The sequence below is a fragment of the Spea bombifrons genome, chromosome 2, assembly GCF_027358695.1.
Source record: "Spea bombifrons isolate aSpeBom1 chromosome 2, aSpeBom1.2.pri, whole genome shotgun sequence".
Lineage (NCBI taxonomy): Eukaryota > Metazoa > Chordata > Amphibia > Anura > Pelobatidae > Spea > Spea bombifrons.
The window spans coordinates 67853240-67876342 of NC_071088.1; the positions used below are offsets into that span (position 1 = coordinate 67853240).

General features: G+C 38.2%; 1 protein-coding gene across 2 annotated transcripts; it reads left to right on the forward strand.

Annotated features, from left to right (window-relative positions):
• The first annotated feature begins 636 nt into the window (after positions 1 to 636).
• On the forward strand, positions 637 to 21773 carry NT5C1A (5'-nucleotidase, cytosolic IA). 2 transcript variants are annotated; one of them, XR_008346207.1, is made up of 7 exons: positions 637 to 1016; positions 6467 to 6634; positions 11385 to 11514; positions 11992 to 12114; positions 18330 to 18514; positions 21159 to 21562; positions 21646 to 21773. XR_008346207.1 is itself a non-coding variant. In XM_053454636.1 (6 exons), exons 1-6 carry the CDS (start codon positions 873 to 875, stop codon positions 21510 to 21512), a joined length of 1104 nt encoding a protein of 367 aa, XP_053310611.1. In that variant the 5' UTR covers positions 637 to 872; the 3' UTR covers positions 21513 to 21767. The 2 variants fall into 2 exon arrangements, 1 of the variants encoding a protein (XP_053310611.1); XM_053454636.1 differs by having other exon boundaries at positions 21159 to 21767.
• The last annotated feature ends 1330 nt before the right edge of the window (positions 21774 to 23103 follow it).

A 23103-nucleotide genomic window follows, 5' to 3' on the forward strand; every position in this document is an offset into this window, starting at 1 on the left:
CTAATAATATTTACAGCTTTAATAATAATAATTAATACAGCTAATTATCCACCCGACTATGATTTTATAGAAAAATCATTTTGTGCTACATCGATAAGCCTTGATTATTTCACAATTTTCTTTTATTTGTGGGGTTCTGCCTGAAGATATAGGACTGTTCCTTTTATATAGAGTATGGAAGGATATAAGATTGTTTATTCCATTTAGGTCAGGTCCTTGCAAGGGGTTTACTGTATATTTGTGTGTACAGGAGTCATGTATCTGCTCAGGTGCACCAATTGATAAAATGAAATTATTATTAAATCTATTATTATTTATCGTTTTATAAAGCTCCCTCATATTCCGTAGTGCTGTACAATGCTATCTAGGATGGCATTAACTCCCTAGTGACTGTCAGCTGGGTTAATCTTCTTTAAAGTCTTCATTATCATTCTCAGTTTATGGGAGAAGAGGATCCTCAGGGGGAGAGATTGCATTAAGCTGATCTTGGTTGTCGCCCTAAGTATATATTTATCTTCTCCCTCTCCATTCCTGAATCAGAAGCTGAGAACACAGGGGGTTTATGGGATGCCATATAAAGACATGTCACCAGTGGGGAGGGGAGAGAGAGATTGCAAATATAGAGAGGGACACAAGCAACTAGAGTGACAGAGAAAAGGGGGACTGACTGAGTTCTATCAGTGAGAAATCTGGGTGAGAAGCTTTACATGTAGAGGCACAGGGGCTTGTGATGAGAGGCAGAGGGATACAGAGAGAAGAGGGAGAGTCATAGAGAAGGAGGGAGATTTACAGAGAGGGAGGAACAGTGTATAGTGGAAGCTTTTCTCCATCACACAGACACCAGCACTACCCAAGCCTTTGCAACTGGAAATATGCTGCCTGGCTCTGGGGAAACAGCTGAGGGAGGATCCCAGCAAGACAGCAAAATCCCAGCTCAAAACCTGCAAGAAAAGCAGGCACTGGAAGAGGCCAGAGCTTTCTATAACAACCTGACTCCTACCAAGAAACCCAAATTGGTATGTACTGCATATACCCCATAAGTGTCCACTCATATACATTGCCTATGGCAGTAGGATTCAAGTGCCCTGCATTGCATGCAGCATTTTTAGTTCATTTTTGCTGCTGTGTTTTTGAGTAACCTAGCTGCAGAGAGTCAGCAAAGGGGCAAGAGAGAGAGGCGAGTGCCCAGATCACCTTTACACTTGGGTATATGTGCTTAGAGACCCTGCTAAAATTACAGAATTTCTTATTTACTCCACTGCCTGCGTGTATCTGTAAAGGCATAGTAAATTTCTAGTGGAAGTGGGGCGTGTGTGTGTGAATAAATGCTGTGTGTGTGTGTGTCTGTATATATGCTGTGTGTGTCTGTATTAATAGATATATATATGCTGTTTATTTATATATGTGTGTGTCTGCATATATACTGCGTGTGTCTGTATATATATGCTGTGTATCTGTGTATATGCTGTGTGTGTCTGTTTGTATGCTGTGTATCTGTAAATATGCTGTGTGTGTGTGTGTGTGTGTATATATATATATATATATATATATATATATATATATGTGTGTGTGTGTATTGAAACTGAAAGTGATTATCAGGGGATGTAACCGGGGTGTGCATCTGGGGTCACTGATCTGTGACACTGCTTCTAACACACACACACACACACACATATATATATATATATATATATATATATATACAGTTGTGTAAAAAAAGAAAGTACACCCTCTTTGAATTCTATGTTTTTTTATACCATATTATATTACACCCGTGTCATGATTCATTTAACAAAAATAAAGCCAAAATGAAGAAGCCATGTTTGAAAAAATAAATACACCCTTACAGCTTCCATAAGAATTAAGATGCTCAGTTGCAGGCACGTCCTGCTAATCAAATGCTCTTGATTAATTGATCATCAGGAAGTTCAACCACCTATAAAAGCCGAAGTTTTAGCATTTTGCTGGTATGGAGCATTTAGGTGTGTGTTAACACAATGCCAAGAAGGAAAGACATCAATGATCCTAGAGAAGCAATTGTTGCTGAACATCAATCTGAGAAGGGTTATAAGGCCATTTCTAAACAACTTAAAGTCCATCATTCTACAGTGAGACAGATTATTCAAAAGTGGGAAAACAAAATAGTTCAAGCCAGTTGCCAATCTGCCGGGAGTGCACCTCTCAGCAAATTCAAGGTCAGAATTTGCTCAAATGCTCAAATAAATTGCAAAAAAAACCAAGAGTTTGACCACAATAGTAAAAAACAAGAAGTTAGCCTTTAGTAAATACAAAAAAAACCCGAAGTGAGGAAAATAGACGGATCTATAAGATTAGGCAGAAAGAAGCAAAGCAAGTTATAAGAGCTGCTGAATCACACGCAGAAGAGAGAATTGCCCTGTCAGTATATAAATGAGAAAAAGAAAGTAAAACAAGGAGTGGTAAGATTAAAAACAAAACAAGGAAGGCATATAGAAGAGAATAAAGGTCTAGATTACTGCTGGAATGAATATTTCTCTTCAGTTTGAAAATGAAGGAAAGGGATCTCAGTTGGGAAAAAGGCTACTGATACATGTGAGTTTATCGAGGCATAGGTCCTACTTCAGTTGTCTAAGGTAAAGACAAATAAGTTGATGGGGCCTGATGGGATAAACCCCAAGTTATTAAAAGAGCTTGGTGGTATACTAGCCAAACTATTGTCAACGGGAGTCGTTCCAGAGTATTGGAAATTAGCGAATGTTGTTCCTATTCACAAAAAAGGCTGTAGTGACTAGTTGGGCAACTACAGGCCAGTAAGTCTTACATCTGTAGTGGGGAAATTAATGGAAACTATGTTAAAGGATAGGATTGTTGAACATCTGAAGTCACATGGGTTTCAAGATCAAAAACAACATGGGTTTACCTCAGGAAGATCATGCCAAACGAATCTTATTGATTATTTTGATTGGGTGACTAAAGTAATTGATCAAGGGGGTGCAGTGGGACACCTCAGGGATCTGTACTTGCACCCATTCTGTTTAATATTTTTTTAGGGATATTGCAGATGGTCTTGATGGAAGGTATGTCTTTTTGCTGACGACACAAAAATTTTCAACAGGGTTGATGTTCCTTGAGGGATAAAATTTACCAGGACAGGTTAAAGGATCTTAACATATATAGCCTGGAAGAAAGACGTGACAGAAGAGATATGACAGAAACATTTAAATACTTCAAGATTCAGCAAGAAAAATAGTTTATTTAAAGGGAGAAATACTACCACAACAAGAAGGCATAGTCTTAAAATAGAGGATTAAAAAGTAACGTCAGGAAATGTTACTTTAATGAAAGGGTAGTGGATTATTATTATTATCTTTTATTTATATAGCGCCAACAATTTATGCAGCGCTTACTACACTACATATATTCAAGGGGTACAACACTCCATCTCACACCACTTACACATACATGTTCATACACAGACACTTACACATACACCTCTATGCTCACATACTTACACATAGATATCTATGCTGACACACAAACACTTACACATTAATTATCATACATACAAATAATATAAATCAATTACTGATTCTTGTTTGGATTATACCTCGCTACATATCAAATACATAAAGGCATTGTTCTAGCTAGACAAACCATTAACCCCTTAAGCAATAGGGATTTTCCTGTGTGAATGACCAATGCATATTTTGCATTATTGATATGTGGTTGTTTAAATCAAATTTTCTTCTCTGTCACTTAATGCACCCATACAATTTATATGTTGTTTTAAGGTGTGTTCACCTTACTATATATAACTGTATTTTAATATTAAAATATATATATATATATATATATATATATATATATATATATATATTCTTGATGCTTGAACCCCAACCCCAGTGAGCTTCTCCTGCAACTTGAATAGCTATCCTGATCATAATTAATAAGCAGAGGGTGCTTGAAAACCATATCTCGGTTTTATTAATTCATTCTATAGGGTTGTCTTGCTCTTCACATTGGTTAGTTTTATTACTAAATTCCAGCTGGGAATCGGACGAAGGTTAAGTCGATTAAAATATGGAAGGTACAGAGCCCCCATCCCCCTTCTTTGCTGATGGATAAAAGTGGTTGGGGGGAAAAAAAAGCATTTAAACAAAATAAAAAGGCCCTACCTACTCTCCGACCTCTAAGCCCTTAAGTGTTCAACCTTTCAAATATATTTTACCTTACTTGAAATGGCATACATCAATGATCATTAAAGCCTAAGGAAAGAATCAGTCTAAAAAAAAAATAATAAAGAAAGAGCCCTACAATAAGTAAAATTAAAACCTAATTTTTGAAAAATGTCCACTGTTTGCGCCGGAGTGTATTATTATTCGTCGGCGCACTAGTGGCCTAAATAGATTTGAAGCATGCAACTCATTTTAGTTTATTGATTTATCAATTAAGCTACTTATTAATAAATTCTAGATTTGCTTGACGTCAACAACTCGCATCCACTCCACATTGTTGCAGTCAAGTGAATGTGAATCGATGGGAGAATATTTCACCATTTAAAATGGTGTACTGCACTAATCGTTGTTGAACAATGTATTGTAAAATGGTTGCACCTCAATATTACCACACCTCAAGGATTATTATGAACCAGTGAGGACTCTTTACTAGCTCTTGCCAATGACCTGCAGACCAACCATTGCAGCAATGCCTTGTTTAAGACCCAAGCGGTTTCTCAGTACCGCCTGTCACGTACAGAGGGTTGATACTAACCCTTTTCTACAAAAATCAGTCGGTTGTATTTACTGTTGATTGACCTCAAGTGCCTTCTAACTGCAAGAGGTCCTACATATCTGGGTAGAAACACAAACGTGTTATTCTCCTCCATTTTGGTTCCTTTTTGGCATATTGCATAATATGTCCACCATACTTGCTTACTGTTTTTGTTGTTTTGTTCATAATCACATTTCCCATTGGACAGTACATAGACACGCAGTAAAGTATGGCGTTACAAACCCTCATGCATCTTGGTGATGGATCTGGTAGGTAGGAGAGGCTGGCAAAAGGGGCTGTTTCTTCTGGGCTGCTCTGATTTGGATATTTGGGGTCACTACGTAAGACCTTTTAACCTTTTGAAATGTTATATATAAATATCTACCTGCTGTCTAAGGAACCAAGGTAGCCTTTACAATGTGGACTGGATAATGAGTGTGTGGTGCAGATGAGATTCTTTATCACCGTGCCACTGTTCTGGACTTGCTCCCCAAAATGAAGGTTGCCAGCCCTCCCTTTTCCCCTAAAACTGCCTTACATTTGAATAGTGTAGCCCCATATCATTGTGTGAACCTGGCAGTGTTGTACAAAAACAAAACTATTCATCATTTTTTGTGTGTGTACAGCGTTATTTTGTCTTATACATTAGTTTGCAAATTGTAGCCATCTTCCTGATTCTTCTCTTTTTTTCAAAATGTAAAATTTCCCAAAATGTATGTTGTGATCATTATTGCCATAAGCATATTCACTGTAAGATGTTGCACAACTTCATGGTGCTAAAATAGTTATGCTTTGACAGATATTAAATAACACAAACATTAATTTAGAAAGTACGTAAGGGATTACCAGACCACCACTTCAAAGCTAGTAAATGCTAAATAATCCCCTTTATCGTCGTGATAAAAGTACTCGTGAAGTTTTCTGGTTTCACAAGGAGAATTATTTTTTAATGAGCCTTCATCATTGTTTTTTGGGGTTTTTTTTTTAGGGAAATTAGTTTAGGAGGTTTATTGAACACACACTTGACATCATACACATTTAAACAACATCCAAACATAAAGGACTGTGTAGATATGGGGTCAGGATATTTAATGGGAAGTTTTTTTTTGTGTGTGCAAAACTGGTTACCATGTAATATACTTTTATAGATACGAAGATAACGTTAAATAGACTCCTTGCAAACAACTAAATATATCACTGGGCTATAGTAATACCCTATAGTTATATGGGTGCATCCAAGATGCTCATTTAAAGGGACTGTTTAATGTACATGGCACCCTCTCTAAAGAAGATGGTATATTAAAAATATGTTTAATACTCAAAACTTAATAAAGTACCAATGTACAGTAAATATTGCGCATGGGGATATAATACAGTCCTAATAATACAGTCCTCTGATTACAGATGGATTTTTTCATCCAAAGTATTGCATCCAGGCATATTTCAAGAGGAAATAAATAATTAGCTCTAAGGGAACAGTCATTTTATTTACATCCGTCTCTTTCAAAGAACTGCCTGTACCCTTATCCTCCCAAGGCGCTCCTGCAGAACATCTTGGCCGTGTTCCTTTCTCCTAATGGCATGTTACTGGTTTTAGCAGGTCATTGTGTCATAGAGTAAGACAGGTGCTGGCAGGGGCTCTAGGGGAGAATGCCCTGGAAGCGTATAAATTAAATGTTAATGTATTTACATAATACTTGCCTTTCCTATTTTGCAGCCAAAACCTCACAATGCCATCACGATTGCAGTGTCATCCCGTGCACTATTCCTCATGGAAGAAGAGCAGCGAGTGTTCAGAGAACAAGGTCTGGAGGAATATGTCCGATATCAACTGGAACACGAAAATGAGCCATTGAAACCTGGTGCTGCATTCCGTTTTGTGAAGGTATGTCACGCCACCTACATTTATGTGAAGGCCCCTAGCACAAAATAATAGTCCTCAACCTCTGTGTTGTAATACAACCTCTCCCTTGTGATATATATGCTATTTTTGCATATAGATAATAATAGGATAGGTGTCACGGAAGTAACATCTCACAAGTACAGTAATAGTTTTTTTGTTTTTTTAATTATATATTTTTTTATTGAAGGGGGGCTGGTAATGGGGCGCGCTGCATGATAGACAGCTGACCTCACAAAACTTTAGCTGTCAACATGCTGGCACTCTTTTTCTTCAACATTGTCTCAATGTAGCGTTGCGACTCATTGTGATTTTCATGGAAGTCCCTAATTTAGGGAGTGTGACCTGTGTTCCACTTAGCTCTCACAGGGGCAGTTCATCACTTCACCACTTGCCGCTTATATATATCACACTCTACCACACATGCCACTCTCAGCCCCAAAGATCACCTTCACTCACACAGACACTACTCTCAGCCATAGACACCCTTCTCAGCTACACAGCACACACCACTGTCAGCCACAAAGATCTCACTGTACCACGCGCATATAGTATTATCAGTCACAGAGATCACACTCAGCCACACACACGACACACGTATTATGTTTAGTGCAGAGTGCAGAATGTTATTGCATAACAATATACAACTACACGCATCTATAAAAAAAATATTGTTCAAAATGTATGGAAGAATTTGGAGGTCCACACAAAGCAAGCGCATATTTACAAACATGTACATATATATCATTATCAGGCTAATTCTAACTAGGATATTACCCTTTTTTTTTATTTTACAACCTTATTGCCATGCTAGCAGGCAATCCTGTTAGAATATCTGGTCCAAGCATACATAAGCGTCTCCTAACATGCAGGTTTTTGATACTGTGACAGTAACATGCATCAAATAATACACTTATATATTTATATTTCTATTGGTTTCATTTTAAATGAATAGGCATATGAGCATTTGTAGATTACAACCTGATTACAAAGTGAATGCCATATTTATGTAAATATGGATTTTCTCCCATGTGTGCCTACATTGTTAAAATGTGCTCTTGCACATGGGTTAAGTACACAGATATATATACAGCAGAAATGTTTGAACCACATATGCCACAAAAAAGTCTATAACAAGTACAGCCCTAAAGCATACATAATTATACCTTGGCAGAAATATATATTTTAGTATATAATGAGGCATAAAACATGTTCATATATGCAGGATTTTTGTCTGCAATAATGATTAATAATAATAATAATAAGCAAATAATGATGTTGATTAAAATTTATCCCAGATCACTTAAGAGGCCTTTGCTTACTTAAAAATCAGCGTAGTATGGTATCCTCCCATTGCATGATCATGGAATGGGAACATTAGGTGACCTTGGATACAAATGTGTCTTTAGTTAACGGCCGAGTCATAATTAAGAAGAGTTAAAGACCACAGATACAGTGACTAAGGTCTTGTGCACACAGGCTTGGTGACAAATGATACACTGAACCTTGAAGAATGCAACTCAGCAGCATGTATAACAGGGAAAATAAAGCTACAGGCTCCTAATGGATGTCAGGGATTATAGTTGGGGGATGGGTGGCATCCTTGAATATAGACAGAACGCCTGTATTGATTTGAGTCCTGTCTTCAAAGTCAAAACAGGAGAACTAAATATACAGGAGACATGTTTTTAGGAAGCAGATTATTCTCATCTACCGTTGCATTTTATGTTATAGTAGCATTGTCATTAACTTTTATTTACAAAGTGTCACCCAATTCTGTAGGTCTATCCAATACATTTGAAGCAGATTGTTAAATGATGGTAGCAATATTTGGCAAAAAGCAAAGACCTTTAGGGGTTGGGACTAGGCATGACACCGATAAATTGAGTATGGACAGTTATTATATTTAGCTGCTTCCAGAAATAACCACAACCACAGAAATAATTAAACACCAACTAAATTACATAGTGGCATTATTTTGCAGCCCATATTTGGGGAGTGCTAGCCCCATATATTATTTATGCTCATCTCCCCTTATATAATAATTCCCTACCAACTTCATCAGCGGAACTAACACACACAAGATTGCCAATCAAATGATATTCATGTCATACACCTCAGCCTCATAGATATATAAATATTGTTTCATGAAATATTAAGTAAATTAGCACCACATTTTATAAAAAAAAAAGGGAGCAGTTCATTTCTATCCAATGCGCATATCACTCTAGCTTTTAGGGGCTCCTGACTAGACAGGACATAGTAATGACGGGTGTAATTTAATAAGGAATCTGAAAGTATGGTAGCAGTATGGTGTCTTCTACGTTTTTTAAAAAAGTTTGGCTGCAAGGTCTAACCAGAGATAGTTCTTAAAAGAAGAACAGGGACACTTTTTGACCCATTAAGGTTAGTGGTTAGTGGGCCTAAAGGTTAAATTGATTGACCGGACACGACCGACTAAGGTTACATGCTCTTACATGCTAACACTCACAAAATAACTTATGTCATAGAAGCATAGATGTAAATGTAATATCCCAACTATTATATAAAAATAAATAATTATAACTTTGGCCCGGAGCTGTCTTCTGCCAGCTTTGAAAAAATGTTGGTGCGCTAAGCTAGTCTCAGGCTCAAATAATACAAATGTATAATATGAGGCCTACCAAACAGTGTGAGTATGCTGCAAATACAGTGTGTTGGCTGTACAATGTATACAAGAAGCAAGATACTGTCTGCGCTTCTCACCCTAATAAAGTTGGCAACAAATATATAAACATAATATAAATGAGAGGTTTTGGTTATATGAATTGGCCAAGGCATAATTAAGCTCACCCGCCACGTCAAGGCACACTCTTTGGACAGATGTTATCTACCTAACTATTCTTTTTTCACACATTTCTTGGTTTATACTCTTCATGGCCTTAAGTTTGGATGGACAGTGTATACCTGCTTCTCTGTGTTTCTCCCAAATTTTGCATTAGCTGTTAGTAATCATTTAGATACTGATAAAAATGCATATTTTTATGTCTCTAAATGTGAGTACAATTCTGTTAACTGAACCCTTTTTCATCAAATTTCACATCCTGTCCTAGCGATGTTAGGGCTTGTGGGGGTGAACTGAATATCTCCAGCTGTTCTGGTACATTATATTGGCCTGTTCTAGATCTCTCAAGATGCTGTTACAAAATTAGGGTATGAGTACATTTCCAAAAAATAAATGACACAGACTGGTGCTTGGAATTTCAGGTTTATTTATGATGCTCACAGTTTCAAAGAGATATTAACAATCTTAGTCAGTAGATGTAACACCTCAGCATCTACAAAGTGTAACACTGGATATTGTTGTGCCTGCTGCTCTCCCACTTCACGGCTTCTCCTAATACAACCTCTTTTAGTGGTCACAGGACCACCCAACCCTCGCAGTCCAAGCATTCCATACACAATAGTATAAGAGACATCTTCTCACTTTACAATATAAAGTACAGTTCTGGTTTCTCAGTGCCCCCTCCAGTAAAGTGTAAACGGACAGTCCAACCATAATATGCATTATAATTTTCATGTGCTCCCTTTGCAAATGCATGGATGTATTCTGCATAATTAACCCATATGCATTTGCCTCCTTCTCTACCCCAAGGTATTTGCTATGCAGAAAAATGTTCATACCTACGAACTCTCTGGGTTTCTTTAACCAAAGGGGCAACTAGATGAGGTATTTTTGGGGTTTTTACAGAGTTAGCTAGTATTTTTAAAGTTTGAAACATGTGAATAGTAAAGCCATCTTAAATTTACTTAACCCGGTGAACTAAGGGGCCTATACTTTAAAAAGAGAGAGAAAAAATAGAGAAATGTTTTCCTTTCTTGACTTAAAGCTCAAACAACAACAGAGATCTTACAAGAATGTCTCCAGCAGAGGCAAACGATTGGAACAAACAATCAAACATAAACCACAAGTGAGGTGCTGGTTGAAGATACCGTATTTATTACACCGTTATAACCTTGGACTGATGTTAATAAAATATGCATAAAATCATTTAATGATTCCAAAGATATTATGCATTATTTCTTCTTTTTTCAAGAACTCTTGATGCGAATCACCCCTTTATACTGATTGGTTGTTTGATTAACAATAATTGTAATAACCTGGAAAACAATAAAAAATATTCTCAATTCTCCGTTTATTAAAAGGTATAAAAGCAAAATACAGACATGTCAGCAGTAGTATACAGACATACAATGGCAATGGTCTATGCACAGTCAATGGCATCAGGCCGATATCAAAAGAAAGGCAAGTACAAGTACAGCCAAGTATAAGTGTCACATTACAGCGTATAACACGTGCCCCAGTACACATAAGAAGCGCGACCAGGTATCGTATCGGAAAAAATACAATACAACCGACGAGAAAGTCACCAGCGCCTACAAAGGTACATAGGCGGTGTGCAAACATGACATTTGAGTAGCAGATAGGAGAATGAGCACGTAACTCAAATACAAACCAAACAATAAAAAATATTCAAACCTTAACGGTCAAAGAGGAACACTTTTTTTCTTAGTGGATTTAGTTCAAGCAGGCTAGACTGGCCACCTGGCACACTGGGCAAATGCCTGATGGGCCGCTGGCCGACACCCACTCCAGTGGCAGATTTGGGGTTTAGCAGAACCCTGTGTGACCGTCTGTACTGAATATTTTGTCCTGTGCTTTGCGCCTAAGGCATTATCCTTCTTTCTGTTTCAGGCCCTGGAAGCTGTCAACGCCCAACTTCGTGAACTCTACCCAGACAGTGAAGACTTATTTGACATAGTTCTTATGACCAATAATCATGCGCAAGTGGGAGTGAGGCTTATTAACACCATAAACCATTACAGTAAGCAAATATATACAATGTGTATTAGGGTTGGCAATGGCATAACGTTTTGGTTATAAAATGGCCCCTTGTGTTTTTACTCCATAATATAGCTGTGCATAGGTGAGGCACAATCTTTAGATCTACAACAGGGTAGAGAAATAGGCACAGCTTACAGGTAGAGGTGGGTGAAAACTCTAGCTACATAACATAAACCTGATGATTCTTCTAGTATCTCATACACACCGATCAAACTGGACTAGTCTTAGGCAGGGAACTTAACGCTAAACATCAGGTGAGGCGGACTAACCAGCCTGTTCTCTTGATAGAGTTTGATAAAGTGGACTGGGGTGTTTGGCTTCTGTCCTGAAGAGTGTGGGGCTCTGGGAGTTCATACAAAGATGGATCCTTTTGCTGTACATGTCTCCCTCCGCAGGTGTAAGAATGAATGTATTAGCATGTTCTGTGATATTTCAATTGTTTGCTCTTTTATCTCAGACCTTTTCATTGAACGTTTCTGCATGACCGGAGGCAAAAGCCCTATTGGCTACCTGAAGGCATATGACACCAATCTATACCTCTCCTCAGATGGAGAGAAAGTGCAAGAAGCCATAGAGGAGGGTGAGTGAACTATATTTTTGAAAAGGGGTTCAAAGCTTCACAGTCCAGATGGGTCAGTCTATCAGAGTTTATATTTTACACCAGAGCTAAAATGAGGAAAAAAAAGAGAGTCTGCACAATTGGGCAGGACTTGGAAACTTTGATAAATTCTACTGTGATGGACAGATATTAAAACTCCACCAACAGTTTATTCTCTCTTTCTATATGTCTTAAGTATATTAACCACTATAATACAAGTGATTTTACATGCCTAGGCTTTGTTGCTCCATCATACCAATAATAATGCTGCATACTGTATAACAGCCATTGTAGTAAACAAAGAATATATTGATACTGGAATACTTCAGAACGTTCTGAATTGTTTTGGAATATGTACGGACCAGAGTCTTTACAACATCATTCTCGGAGGAAGAATGAGAATATTGGCTTCTGTCATTCTCATTGAAGGTATACATAGCATTCCATAAAGTTCCATGATAGTTGAAAGTTCTTCTCTTATAATTACAGTTAGCACCTCAGATTTTCAAAGTATAAAATAGGAACAAAATGCAGACATTATAATTTCAAATATCAACTAGACCATCTGGCCCAGTTAAAGTAGTGTAAATAAGTTTCCACATGTTTTAGTCAGTCACGTGTTCCCCAGGCATGGGGCTCCTTTTTGTGTTTATTTCTCTAGTGATGATTTCACTGGGTGAAACAAGGTTATGGGAAATAGAACACAAATCAGCGTGAACTTTTTATGTATTCTGTGTTCATAACACAGGGGATTCGTGAAGCACGAATGTCAAGGGGCCAGGAAAGTAATCTTGGTTAATCCAAAGCCCTTTCCAGACCATTGAGGGAATGAACTATACGCAAAAGAACTTCATCTAAGAAGTAGATTGAAAAGCTTTTAAGCACCAACTGGAAAAAAAATATTTTTTAAATTTTCCTGTTCTCAGAAAAGGTGGAAAAAATGTATAAAAAAATAATAAATGTATTCCAGTATCAGTGGAAGCCCAAAAAAACAAAATGAGATATAATATATCGTACTCTCCTAATGTATAGCTGCTGCCCAAAAAAATAATCTAATTAATACACAATGGGGCACTTGTACAAAAAGAAAAATCCAAAACAATATAGTGCAGATTATCCAAATAATTAAAAATTCAGGGGAGGGGGTGATATTGCGCTCACAAAAATGTTGCTGAGCTCAGGCTCATCTTAAAATTAGTTCTTTACTTCTATAGTCCTTAAAAACAAGAGGAGACACACCAATGGCACAATGTCACTGACACACTGAACAGCTGTATGTAACCTTATGATACTAGGTTCAGATATACATGAACCCTTCAGTATGGCCTTCACCTCTCAAGGGTCTATAAATACTTACCATGGGGACCTGGGGATTTACTTGGGGGTGGTGATCCTGGTGTCAGATGTAGTCTTTCCTGTGTCAAGATCAGTACCATGTATTAGTGCCAGGACATGCAGATTGAAAGGCAATAACTGCTAAGACTGATGTTCTGTGCAATGCATCCGTTCTTGTCAATCATGGTCTATATTTTTTGGCATTCAAAAGAGAGAGGACTATATATGGACATAGGTAGCTTACATGTTTATAAAATATACTAACCCATATGCTATGTACTTGAATCCCAAACTAAAAAATGAACACTTAATAGATAGAACACCATTTTAGTGAGTTAGCTTTGTAATAGGGTAAGGTAGGCTAGATGGGGAAGGGACCAGGGAGACAAAGTGTACGAAGACAAAGACCAACACGAATATTCTTCGTGTTGTGTGTCTTTGTATACGTTTTGCCGCCACCATGTTCGGCACGAGTCTAGTATCAATTATTATGTTTTAATCCCACAGTAAAGCACTGTGATTTTGCTGACAGTATATACATTAAAAAAACAATAGAGCATGTTCAGTTCTTATGCTAACGCCCATACTTGGATAAATTGCAGTGGGTATCGTAGGAGAGCGTTGCATGGTAAATTACTCATAATAGATCTTTTCACGTATCACAAATACTGCATCTATAGAAATTAACAATCTCCATTTTTTATTTTAACATTACATTTTGTTAAATAATGGTGATATGTATGTGTACATATCATTTGTATCGTAGAATGTACGATTGTCAAGTTGCTGAATTGTTTACTGTATATTTGTTACTCTGTTGAGGCCAATTAAGGGTCAGGCAGGTCATTTCATCAAGCCCATTAAATCTGGTTAACCTTTAGAGCAGTAACTGAGTCAGGCCCACGGCTTCCTCACATTGCCGTATGACTGCTTAAATGTTTCCCAGAGAAACACTGGACCAACCATAAATATGTTACCACATTAGAGCCCACCAGTGGATCAGGTACCTATTAGTATATTAATCGAGAGCAAAAACAGTATACATAAAGAGTGATTCCGGTGCACAGTATAAAGTCTTCTTATCAGCAGGAATACTCCATGCTGCGCTATGGCAATAAGACCGCGTCATACTTTTGCACCAGAATCACTTTACTACATAATCCTCACTGGATTAATATCATTCGGCACTTCATACACTTTAATTGACAGCTGAGTGGCCCCGTTAATGTTTTTTTTTTTTTACCCCAGTGCAAATACATGGAGGGATTCAGCAGACTGTCTGGACCCAAGATCCAATTTTGTAGTAGATCTCCTGCTTACCAGTGCACATTTGCAGTGTATTCACTGCCAGCACTGGCTGAGCAAGAATTCCCGGTGGCTTAAGTAGACATCTCCTGGCCTTGTACAGAAAGCACCCTTAATTTCAATGGATTCAGCCAAAACTGGTGTAAATTACAGAAAGAAGGTAAGTGTGTGTTTCCAGCTAAAATAATTAATATTAAAGAGCTTTATTATATCATTTACTCTGTCTCCCTATTTACTGGAACTAGACTTGTCCACCAGTCTTGCCTGGGGTGAATTTTAAAATGCCGCCCCCCCCTTCCCTTATCGTCCATGCCACACCCCCCCCGCCCTCTTGTACTTACCTTTCAGCAGTCCTGCGGCGAGTCTCCCTGTTCGGTCTCGGTGCCGGCATGTAATGCTGAGCGCCGGAAATCTTCCGGCACTCAGCATTACAAGCCGGCACCGAGAACAAACAGGGAGACTCGCCGCAGAGGAGAGAGAGAGGGGCGCCGAGCGGGTACTGACAGCTTGGTAAGCGAGAACCACTCGGAGCCCCTCTCTTTCGCTTTAAAAAAAGCACAAGTGCCGAAGTGCCGCCCCTTCAAAAGTGCCGCCTGGAGCGGTTGCCCCACTTGGCTCCATTGTCGGGCCGGCCCTGGTCTTACTATACAGCTGATAACTCCAGGGGGCAATACATGTATGTAAGAAAATTGAATTTTATGCCATTAGTCAGATCATTAGCTCAATTTTGAGCACTCATAATCATTTGAGAGCGTTCCCTTAGGGTGTCTATTATTGGAGATCTGTGTATTCACCATAATGAGTATGGTTTTAATTAGAGGTGATATTGATCTGTGGGTGATGGTGCCATGTGTGTATTTTTCTGTGTATCCCTCTTTTTTGCATGCGTCCTAGTTTTTCATTTTGATATTTCTATAATATAAATATAATATATATTATATATGCCTGTGCAAAACAAATCCACATGTTAGTGGTATATCAGATATGTTGATTAACATTAGATATAAATTCACATACCAATCCTGTTTGATTTTAGTGACTTTTACTCCACGGTGGCACAAACATCTTATAAAATGTATCATTTTATGCACTATTGTGTATACATTGTAAATTGTTACTTTCTATGTGTTGGATTGATATCTGAGAGCTGCAACAGATGCCCTGCAATTTATAAGAAAAACCTCTATATGTGGGCACATGCTCCTCTGGGCTACAATTGATCTAAAGATACTGTTTCTCTTACTCTGCTGAATGTAATGTATTTTTACATAAATGCAGCTTTGGGAAAATAATTCATAGTGATGTACCCTGGCCCAGGCAGCAGTCCCCCAGGTACAAAACCAGTGGCAGGTCACCCTCTCAGACGATTAATCCCCTCAGTTGTCCAGGCGCACAATCTGCTGGTTACAAGGGATATCTTTGATCTCCCCAAATGGCCTATTTATGCTACACTAATGAATGTAACAGTGCTGCGGAATCGGCCAGCGCTTTATAAATAAATATAATGTAATGTAATAGACTCCATAGACTTCATTTAATGGCAAAAGGTGCCTTAAAGACACAGCAGACCTCGAAATACATGCTTGTATGTATGTATGTAGGCATAAATGCGTATGTATAAGTGTATGTGAGCATAAATGTCTTAAATATAAGTGTATGTGAGCATGAATGTGTATGTATATGTGAATGTATGCATGAACGTCTATGTATTAGTGTATGTGTGCATGAATGTCTATATATAGGTGTGTGTTAACAATCATCTGTATGTGAAAGTGTTTGTATGTATGAGCATGAATATGTAAGTGTTTGTGTGTTAGCATATATGTGTATGTGTGTAAGCTCAGATGTGCATGTGTGTGTTAGCATAGATGTGTGTGTAATTGTGTGTGAGCATAAATGTGCATATGAAACCCCTGCTTCATCTTGAATCACATGTTTATTAATAATCCGGTCTATCTGCCAATCGGTAAAACCTGTTTGCAACTCACAAATTGGTCACTACACAATATGATCCTATACCAATTAAGTTTAGAAGGTCTGCAGACCAATAGATGTTTATAGAATTAAAGCAAGATGGCACAAATCACGAAAGTCTTTTACATGGTGTTTTACCTATTTTTCATATTAACAGAATCGGCAGCTTCAAATAAAGTTATTGCAATTTTAATATATACGAGAAATAACACTGTTATCTTGGCATAATCCACAAAGAAATATTAGCATTTACAGTAAATTCAAGTTCAAGAATGTGAACCAGAGAGGAAACAGGATATGTCTTCTCCCTGTGGCTCACAATAGCAAGAACGATCAAAGGGAACTTAAAAAAACAAAGAGCAAAAAAAGCACAAGCATTAGATAAAACTAAAACCTGTGGAAATATATGATGGTATAAAGGACAAAGCTTTTTAATACATTTGAAAAATGTTATAAATGAAAATTTGCAGCTAATACAGTTGAAACCAGGGGTATCTAACATTGTTTTTTACTTAAATGAGAGGGTGGTAGATAAGGGAAAAAGCTTCCTAGAAAAAGTAAAAGAGATTAATACCATCAGGGAATATAAACATGCATAGGGTAGGCATATAGCTGTCCTGAATCTATGACAAAGACAAATTACTGATTAAGGCTTGCATATTAGATGGGCCAAATGGTTCTCATCCGCCATCAAATGAGGACTACATATCAAACATGTTTATATATAGTGCTGTTTTTTAACCACTGGTTCCACATCTTTTTGCATTTTTTGTTAAAATACATGCTTCTGATCTCAAAAGTCCATTTTAAGCCCCATTATCTCTATTAGTTATTTTCATACATGGGAAGGTCCCAGGTGTCTTTCACTGGGAAGCTCTCCAACTTAAAAGTGATAGCCAGAAGTGGAAAGAGCTGGACATGACAGGTGGAGCTAGACCTGGGGCAGTATCTGGGAAGTTGGAGTCAGGGAGTCATGGTGGGAAAAAGCTGTAAGAAGCTGGAATCAGGTGGTGAATGGGTGGAGATGGAAGCCATTCCTCACCATCTGGAGATCAAAGGACGTTCGCAGAGGTCAGAGATTTCTGTGTCATTCCTGCTCCCAAAGTAGACCAGCATTAAATCAAAATATTAGCAAAATTTTTGCATTTCTAAAGCAGACAACATTTGAAAATGTAGGTTTTTAAAAGAATTGTTTATTTCAGGCTATAATTGTTGACAAATTTTAGTGTCTATTTAGCAATATTATATAGAAAACTGTGCGTTTATTTGCCAAACAGCATTACATTTCATATGTTGGTTTCTCGTATTCTGGATTTTACTTTCCATTTTTTAATAAATGTATGTAATAGTGTGTACAGATAAAAACAAGCTATATATGGGAATACGGAACTCTGTTTATCATTTCCACCTCATGTATCCATCCCATATTAGTGAATTAGTGAATGCTATCATTTTTGTGATAGCTTTGGTGCATCTAGTCACCTTGGGCCACTGTTTCGCCAGATAGGGATAGATAATGTAAAGTCTTTTTTATCAATCAGATATAGATTTCAGCCTCTAATTACCTTCTCTTTCTGGCTCAGGTATAGCAGCTGCAACCATCTTTAACCCTAGTCAAAATGTGTCCATACAAGAAGAACAGCTGCGTGTGGCTTTTGACGGAGATGCTGTTCTCTTCTCAGATGAGTCGGAGCAGATAGTGAAAGAGCATGGGCTGGACAAATTCTTTGAGCATGAGAAGGCATATGAGAACAAGCCTCTGGCACAGGTACTGCTATCGAAAATCTGACGCATTCATCAGTATTCACGCATACTAAGATACAGAAATCTCCATGCCCAACGCAGATTTATAATTGTCTACTATATGTTGCAGTAACTGCTTCTTCTTAAGATTTAGATGTCACAGTCAGGGACGTTTCAAGGGGGACAGGGCTCACCAACACAATGCTTGACCCAACAACAATGTGCTGAGACTTACAGTACCTGCAGTCTCCTAAATCAGCTGCCTAAGGCTCATTAAACCTGCTGTGATAGGCTGATGTAGCTCATTGTGATGCAAAAAAATGGACAGGAGCCTATGATTAAGAGTAAGGCGAGAGCGTAGGGCAGTTCACATTCTTATTAAAAGGGAAATTTAATTAAAATGCAAACCGGAGTCCATTTTGAAATGGTGAGGAATGAGACCATTCCCCCTCCTCCCCCTGCCTGCTGCTACTGAATGCTTAAGTACGCTTCTGCATATGCACTAGTGCCCTCATTGATATTAATGGTTCAGCTCACTTTAAAATTAATGGTGTTCCACAGGCATATTGCGAGTTGAGCACCCCAAATAAAGTAGAATGCAAGCACAATGGATGATGTGAAGTGTACATCATCCACGTCGTTAGTAACCATCCACGTCGCTAGTAACCAAGGAGGGATTTGGAAGTCATAGACTAACCCCCTCTGCGTCACAACCAATCAGGGAGCTAATGGTTTAAATATCCAGCATTCTTTTGCCGGGAACTTTTGAATTCCCCAGGACGAAGCTAAGCTATGCTATGCTATGCTATGCTATGTGAAATGCATCAGGCTTTTTGTTTTTTTGTATGTTTATTTTCCTTTCTTTTTTTGCTTTTGTTTTTTGTTCTTTAGGGAACTTTAACCCCTTAACGATCAGTGAAGTGCTGTGGCATTAAACAAGCTTAGAAAGCGGTCTACGATCGCTTTCTTTGCTTAAACTGTGTTGCTGTAGCAACACCGAGATCGACATCAGGGGCCCCGTGTGGCTCCTCCCTGGGGCGTCAACGCCCGACATACACTGGCGGTGGGAGCCCATTTTAAAATAGTTTAGGAGGCGATCAATGATGGCCTCCTAAGCTTCAACTGTGACGCTAAAATGCTTCGAAAACGAGGCATTCAGCAACACTGAACATCCACCCCAGGACGCACTGTGACTGCTCCAGAGAAATTTTGCCTCTTGCAAGATGGCAGCATCCTTTAAAAAAAATTCCACGTTTCCAAGAGGGTCTCTCTAGACCTACAGGTTGATTACCGGTACTACATTCAACCATGCAAGTCAATGAAGCCCAGCTTTCTAATCACAAAGTAGCAGTATCCACTGTAATTCAGTAGCATTTACAAATAAAGGCATACATTAAAAAAAATATCCATGTACCTCTCAAATGAAATTTGTTGATGTAAAATAGTTTCAAACCAAATATCTGTAAAACAATTACTAATCGACTAAAAAACAAAATACACTATGGACGTTTTAACACATACATTTGATTATGTAAATAAGCATATTATATTTTGCCAGTTTCATGCCCCCCAACTGTCCCGATTTAGGCAGGACAGTCACAATTTCGGGTCTCTGTCCCGCTGTCCCACCTATCCCTTTCTCTGTCCCGCTCACCTCACGTGCAGCTGCGGCTGACGCAAAGCCGCCCGATCAGCAGCTGCAGACTAGCTGGAAGAGCTCCCTCTAGTCGGCTCAACATTAGGGAGCGCGAGGTCTGTCACTTCAGACCTCGCTTTACTGCTCCCTAATCACTACGTGCCGGAATATGATGTTATGCCGGCGTGTAGTGATGTGGGAGCAGTAAAGCAAGGTCTGAAGTGACAGGCCTTGCGCTCTCACCACAGGATGCAGGATGGAGGCAGAAGGATGAAGGATGGTGGAAGAGGTAAGATATGGGGAGAAAGGGGTGTAAGGGCAGTGTATGTGCATGTATGTGTTTGTAAGCTTGTGTGTGTATGGGCCGGTGCGTGTAAGAATAGTATAGGTATTGGTTAGCTGGTGTGTAAGGGCAGTATATATATATATATATATATATATATATATAGGTGTGTGTAAGGGCAGTGTATATCTGTGTGTAAGGGCAGTGTACATGTATATGTGGGTGTAAGTAGCAGTAGCCTTTTTTAATTTAAAAAAATCTCTGCTGCTGTGGTCTACTCTTCCAATGATGCTCATCCAGCATTATGGTGGACATCTGGCTGGCTGAGAATTATGGAAATTTTAGTTCACAGCTAGCATCTGCAGCTTTTCTGTTGCTGCACTTCCCATGACGCTCAGCCAGCATCATGGAAGCAGTATGTCTGGCTGAGCCTGATGGGAATTCAATTCAATGTGTTGGTTATTTATATTATGCATGACTTTGCTGACAGAAACAAAGCGTGTTTTAAGTGGCGATGCAAGCGGGACATTGTAAAGTGCAATTTCTTGTATTGGTGAGTTCTGCGAGATTTTTTTTTAAAAAAAAAGGTCCCTCTTTCACATTTTGAAATGTTGGAAGGTATGCAGTTTCCGCTTAACAAACAGTCTTACAGTGGTCAGTAAGGACAGAGAAATTTCCATAGGTTTGATATATTCTGCTGTTTCATTGTAATGTTTGTCCTTACATATTGCTTTGTATTTGGTTTTCTAGGGTCCTTTGAAGGGTTTCTTAGAAGCATTAGGGAAGTTACAGAAGAAATTCTACCTCAAAGGGATGAGAATGAACTGCCCCATTCGCACATATTTAGTTACTGCACGTAGTGCCGCAAGCTCTGGGGCGCGTGCCCTGAAAACGTTACGTAGTTGGGGACTTGAGACAGATGAGGCCCTCTTCTTGGCGGGAGCCCCAAAGGGTCCCCTATTAGATAAGATCCGGCCTCACATATTCTTTGACGACCAAATGTTCCATGTTGAGGGAGCTCAGGAATTGGGAACAATTGCAGCTCATGTACCATATGGAGTGGCACAGAGACATAAGCAGAAGGCCTCACAAAACACCAAGTGAGGCTGATAATCCATTAAGTCCATCTTTGCGCACTGTAAGGAATATCCCAGGTCTGTATGTGTGTTAGTTTGTAAACTCAATGTACAACTTCTTTGTTTTTGAGGAAAATGAGCTTTGTGCTTCCTTTATACAGGTTTGAGGGGTGCTGTGATTATATGGAACAAGCGTGAAAACCACCAAAGTTATACTAGTACATGTTTACTGCTTCCATGAGTGCCCAAACCAGCTTTTAGTGGCTGAGGCTGATGTCCGGTAGCATTGTTTTTGGTTTTTTTTTTAACACTGTAATAAACTGAAATGTGGTTTCTAAACCTACAGATTTATATGATATAAGGTTACTGTCCCTTGAGGCTAGGATCAAACTGCACATACTAAAGGAGATTTTAAGTTTATTATCTCCCTCAACCAGTTGTCTTTAAAATGAGTAAATGTGAAGATACATTTTAATGTTTCATGTGTGTTGGTTTTACTAGTATAATGTCTTGAATCATGTAACAATCCAATGTGACTGAATGATGCTATGCATTGTTTTAAAGGAAAACTCCTTTGCACACCTTTCACATTGTTGAAAAACTATATTTAACATTTAATGACCATTTGGATGTTATTGCTTGGCATTAGAACATCATCAAGAGAATGACATCAAGAGCAAGATTAGCATCTACAGAATGAATAAGGCATAATAACTTTTGTTTTTATTTATTATTTATGTAGTGTACTGTCCAGTATTTATTGCATTAGTATAAAAAAAGATGACCCACATCTGCTCCAAATGTTTAGGAATTCTGAATTTAGTTATAAAAGATTTTAACAGAATAGCCATTTTTTGTGCATGCAAATCTACTCCTTTGATGTAAAGAAAGGAAAGCTTTCAGTCATCCCACCCCTTCTTTTGGCCAAGGCTGCAGATGGCTGAATAAATGCATATTCAAGATTTTTACATATCAACAATATTTTTATATCACAATGCTATCTACTAAACAATAAATAAATGGTATATGTTCAAAATCTGTCTAAATTTCATTCACAGGGTGTAGGTTTGGAAACAACTATCACTGTCATCTTGTTGTTTGCTAAGTCAGACTTATCGTTCCACAAGAAACGTGTGTCATGTATTGTCCCTTGAAAAGTGTCTTTCTGTGTTTTGTGCCTTCATATAAAAGAGATTGTGCAATGGAATTTTGTTGAAATCCTTGGGTCTTCTACTTTGTGAATGTAACAGATGGAATGTATTAAAACTTTTAGTATTTTGTCTATAATAAAATATATATATATATATGCATATAAATTGTCTGTGATTATTTGTATTTTAATACAAAAAGTACATTCACTAAACCAGTGTTTAGGAATAGCTAACTGTTACAAATGTCTCTAACAAGAAGGCCAAGATGGTCAAAACACTAATTTGGTAATCTAAACTATTTGGTTTAGCCAAAATTTGGGAGGCATCACCCGGTGCCCAGATTCACTCTCTCACACTCTCATTCTTGTTCGCTTTCTCTTCCATGCTCCCTAAATGTTTGCCTACCTTCTCTTCCAACCACTTCTTTTTCTGCCGACCACTTCCACATCTTCTTCTTGATCTTTTATC

Coding starts and splice junctions, on each gene's coding strand:
- NT5C1A (XM_053454636.1), top strand. CDS start 873: ATGCTGCCTGGCTCTGGGGAAACAGCTGAGGGAGGATCCCAGCAAGAC. Junction 11,515..11,991: donor TAACACCATAAACCATTACA/GTAAGCAAATAT, acceptor CTTTTATCTCAG/ACCTTTTCATTGAACGTTTC. Junction 18,515..21,158: donor AGAACAAGCCTCTGGCACAG/GTACTGCTATCG, acceptor TTGGTTTTCTAG/GGTCCTTTGAAGGGTTTCTT.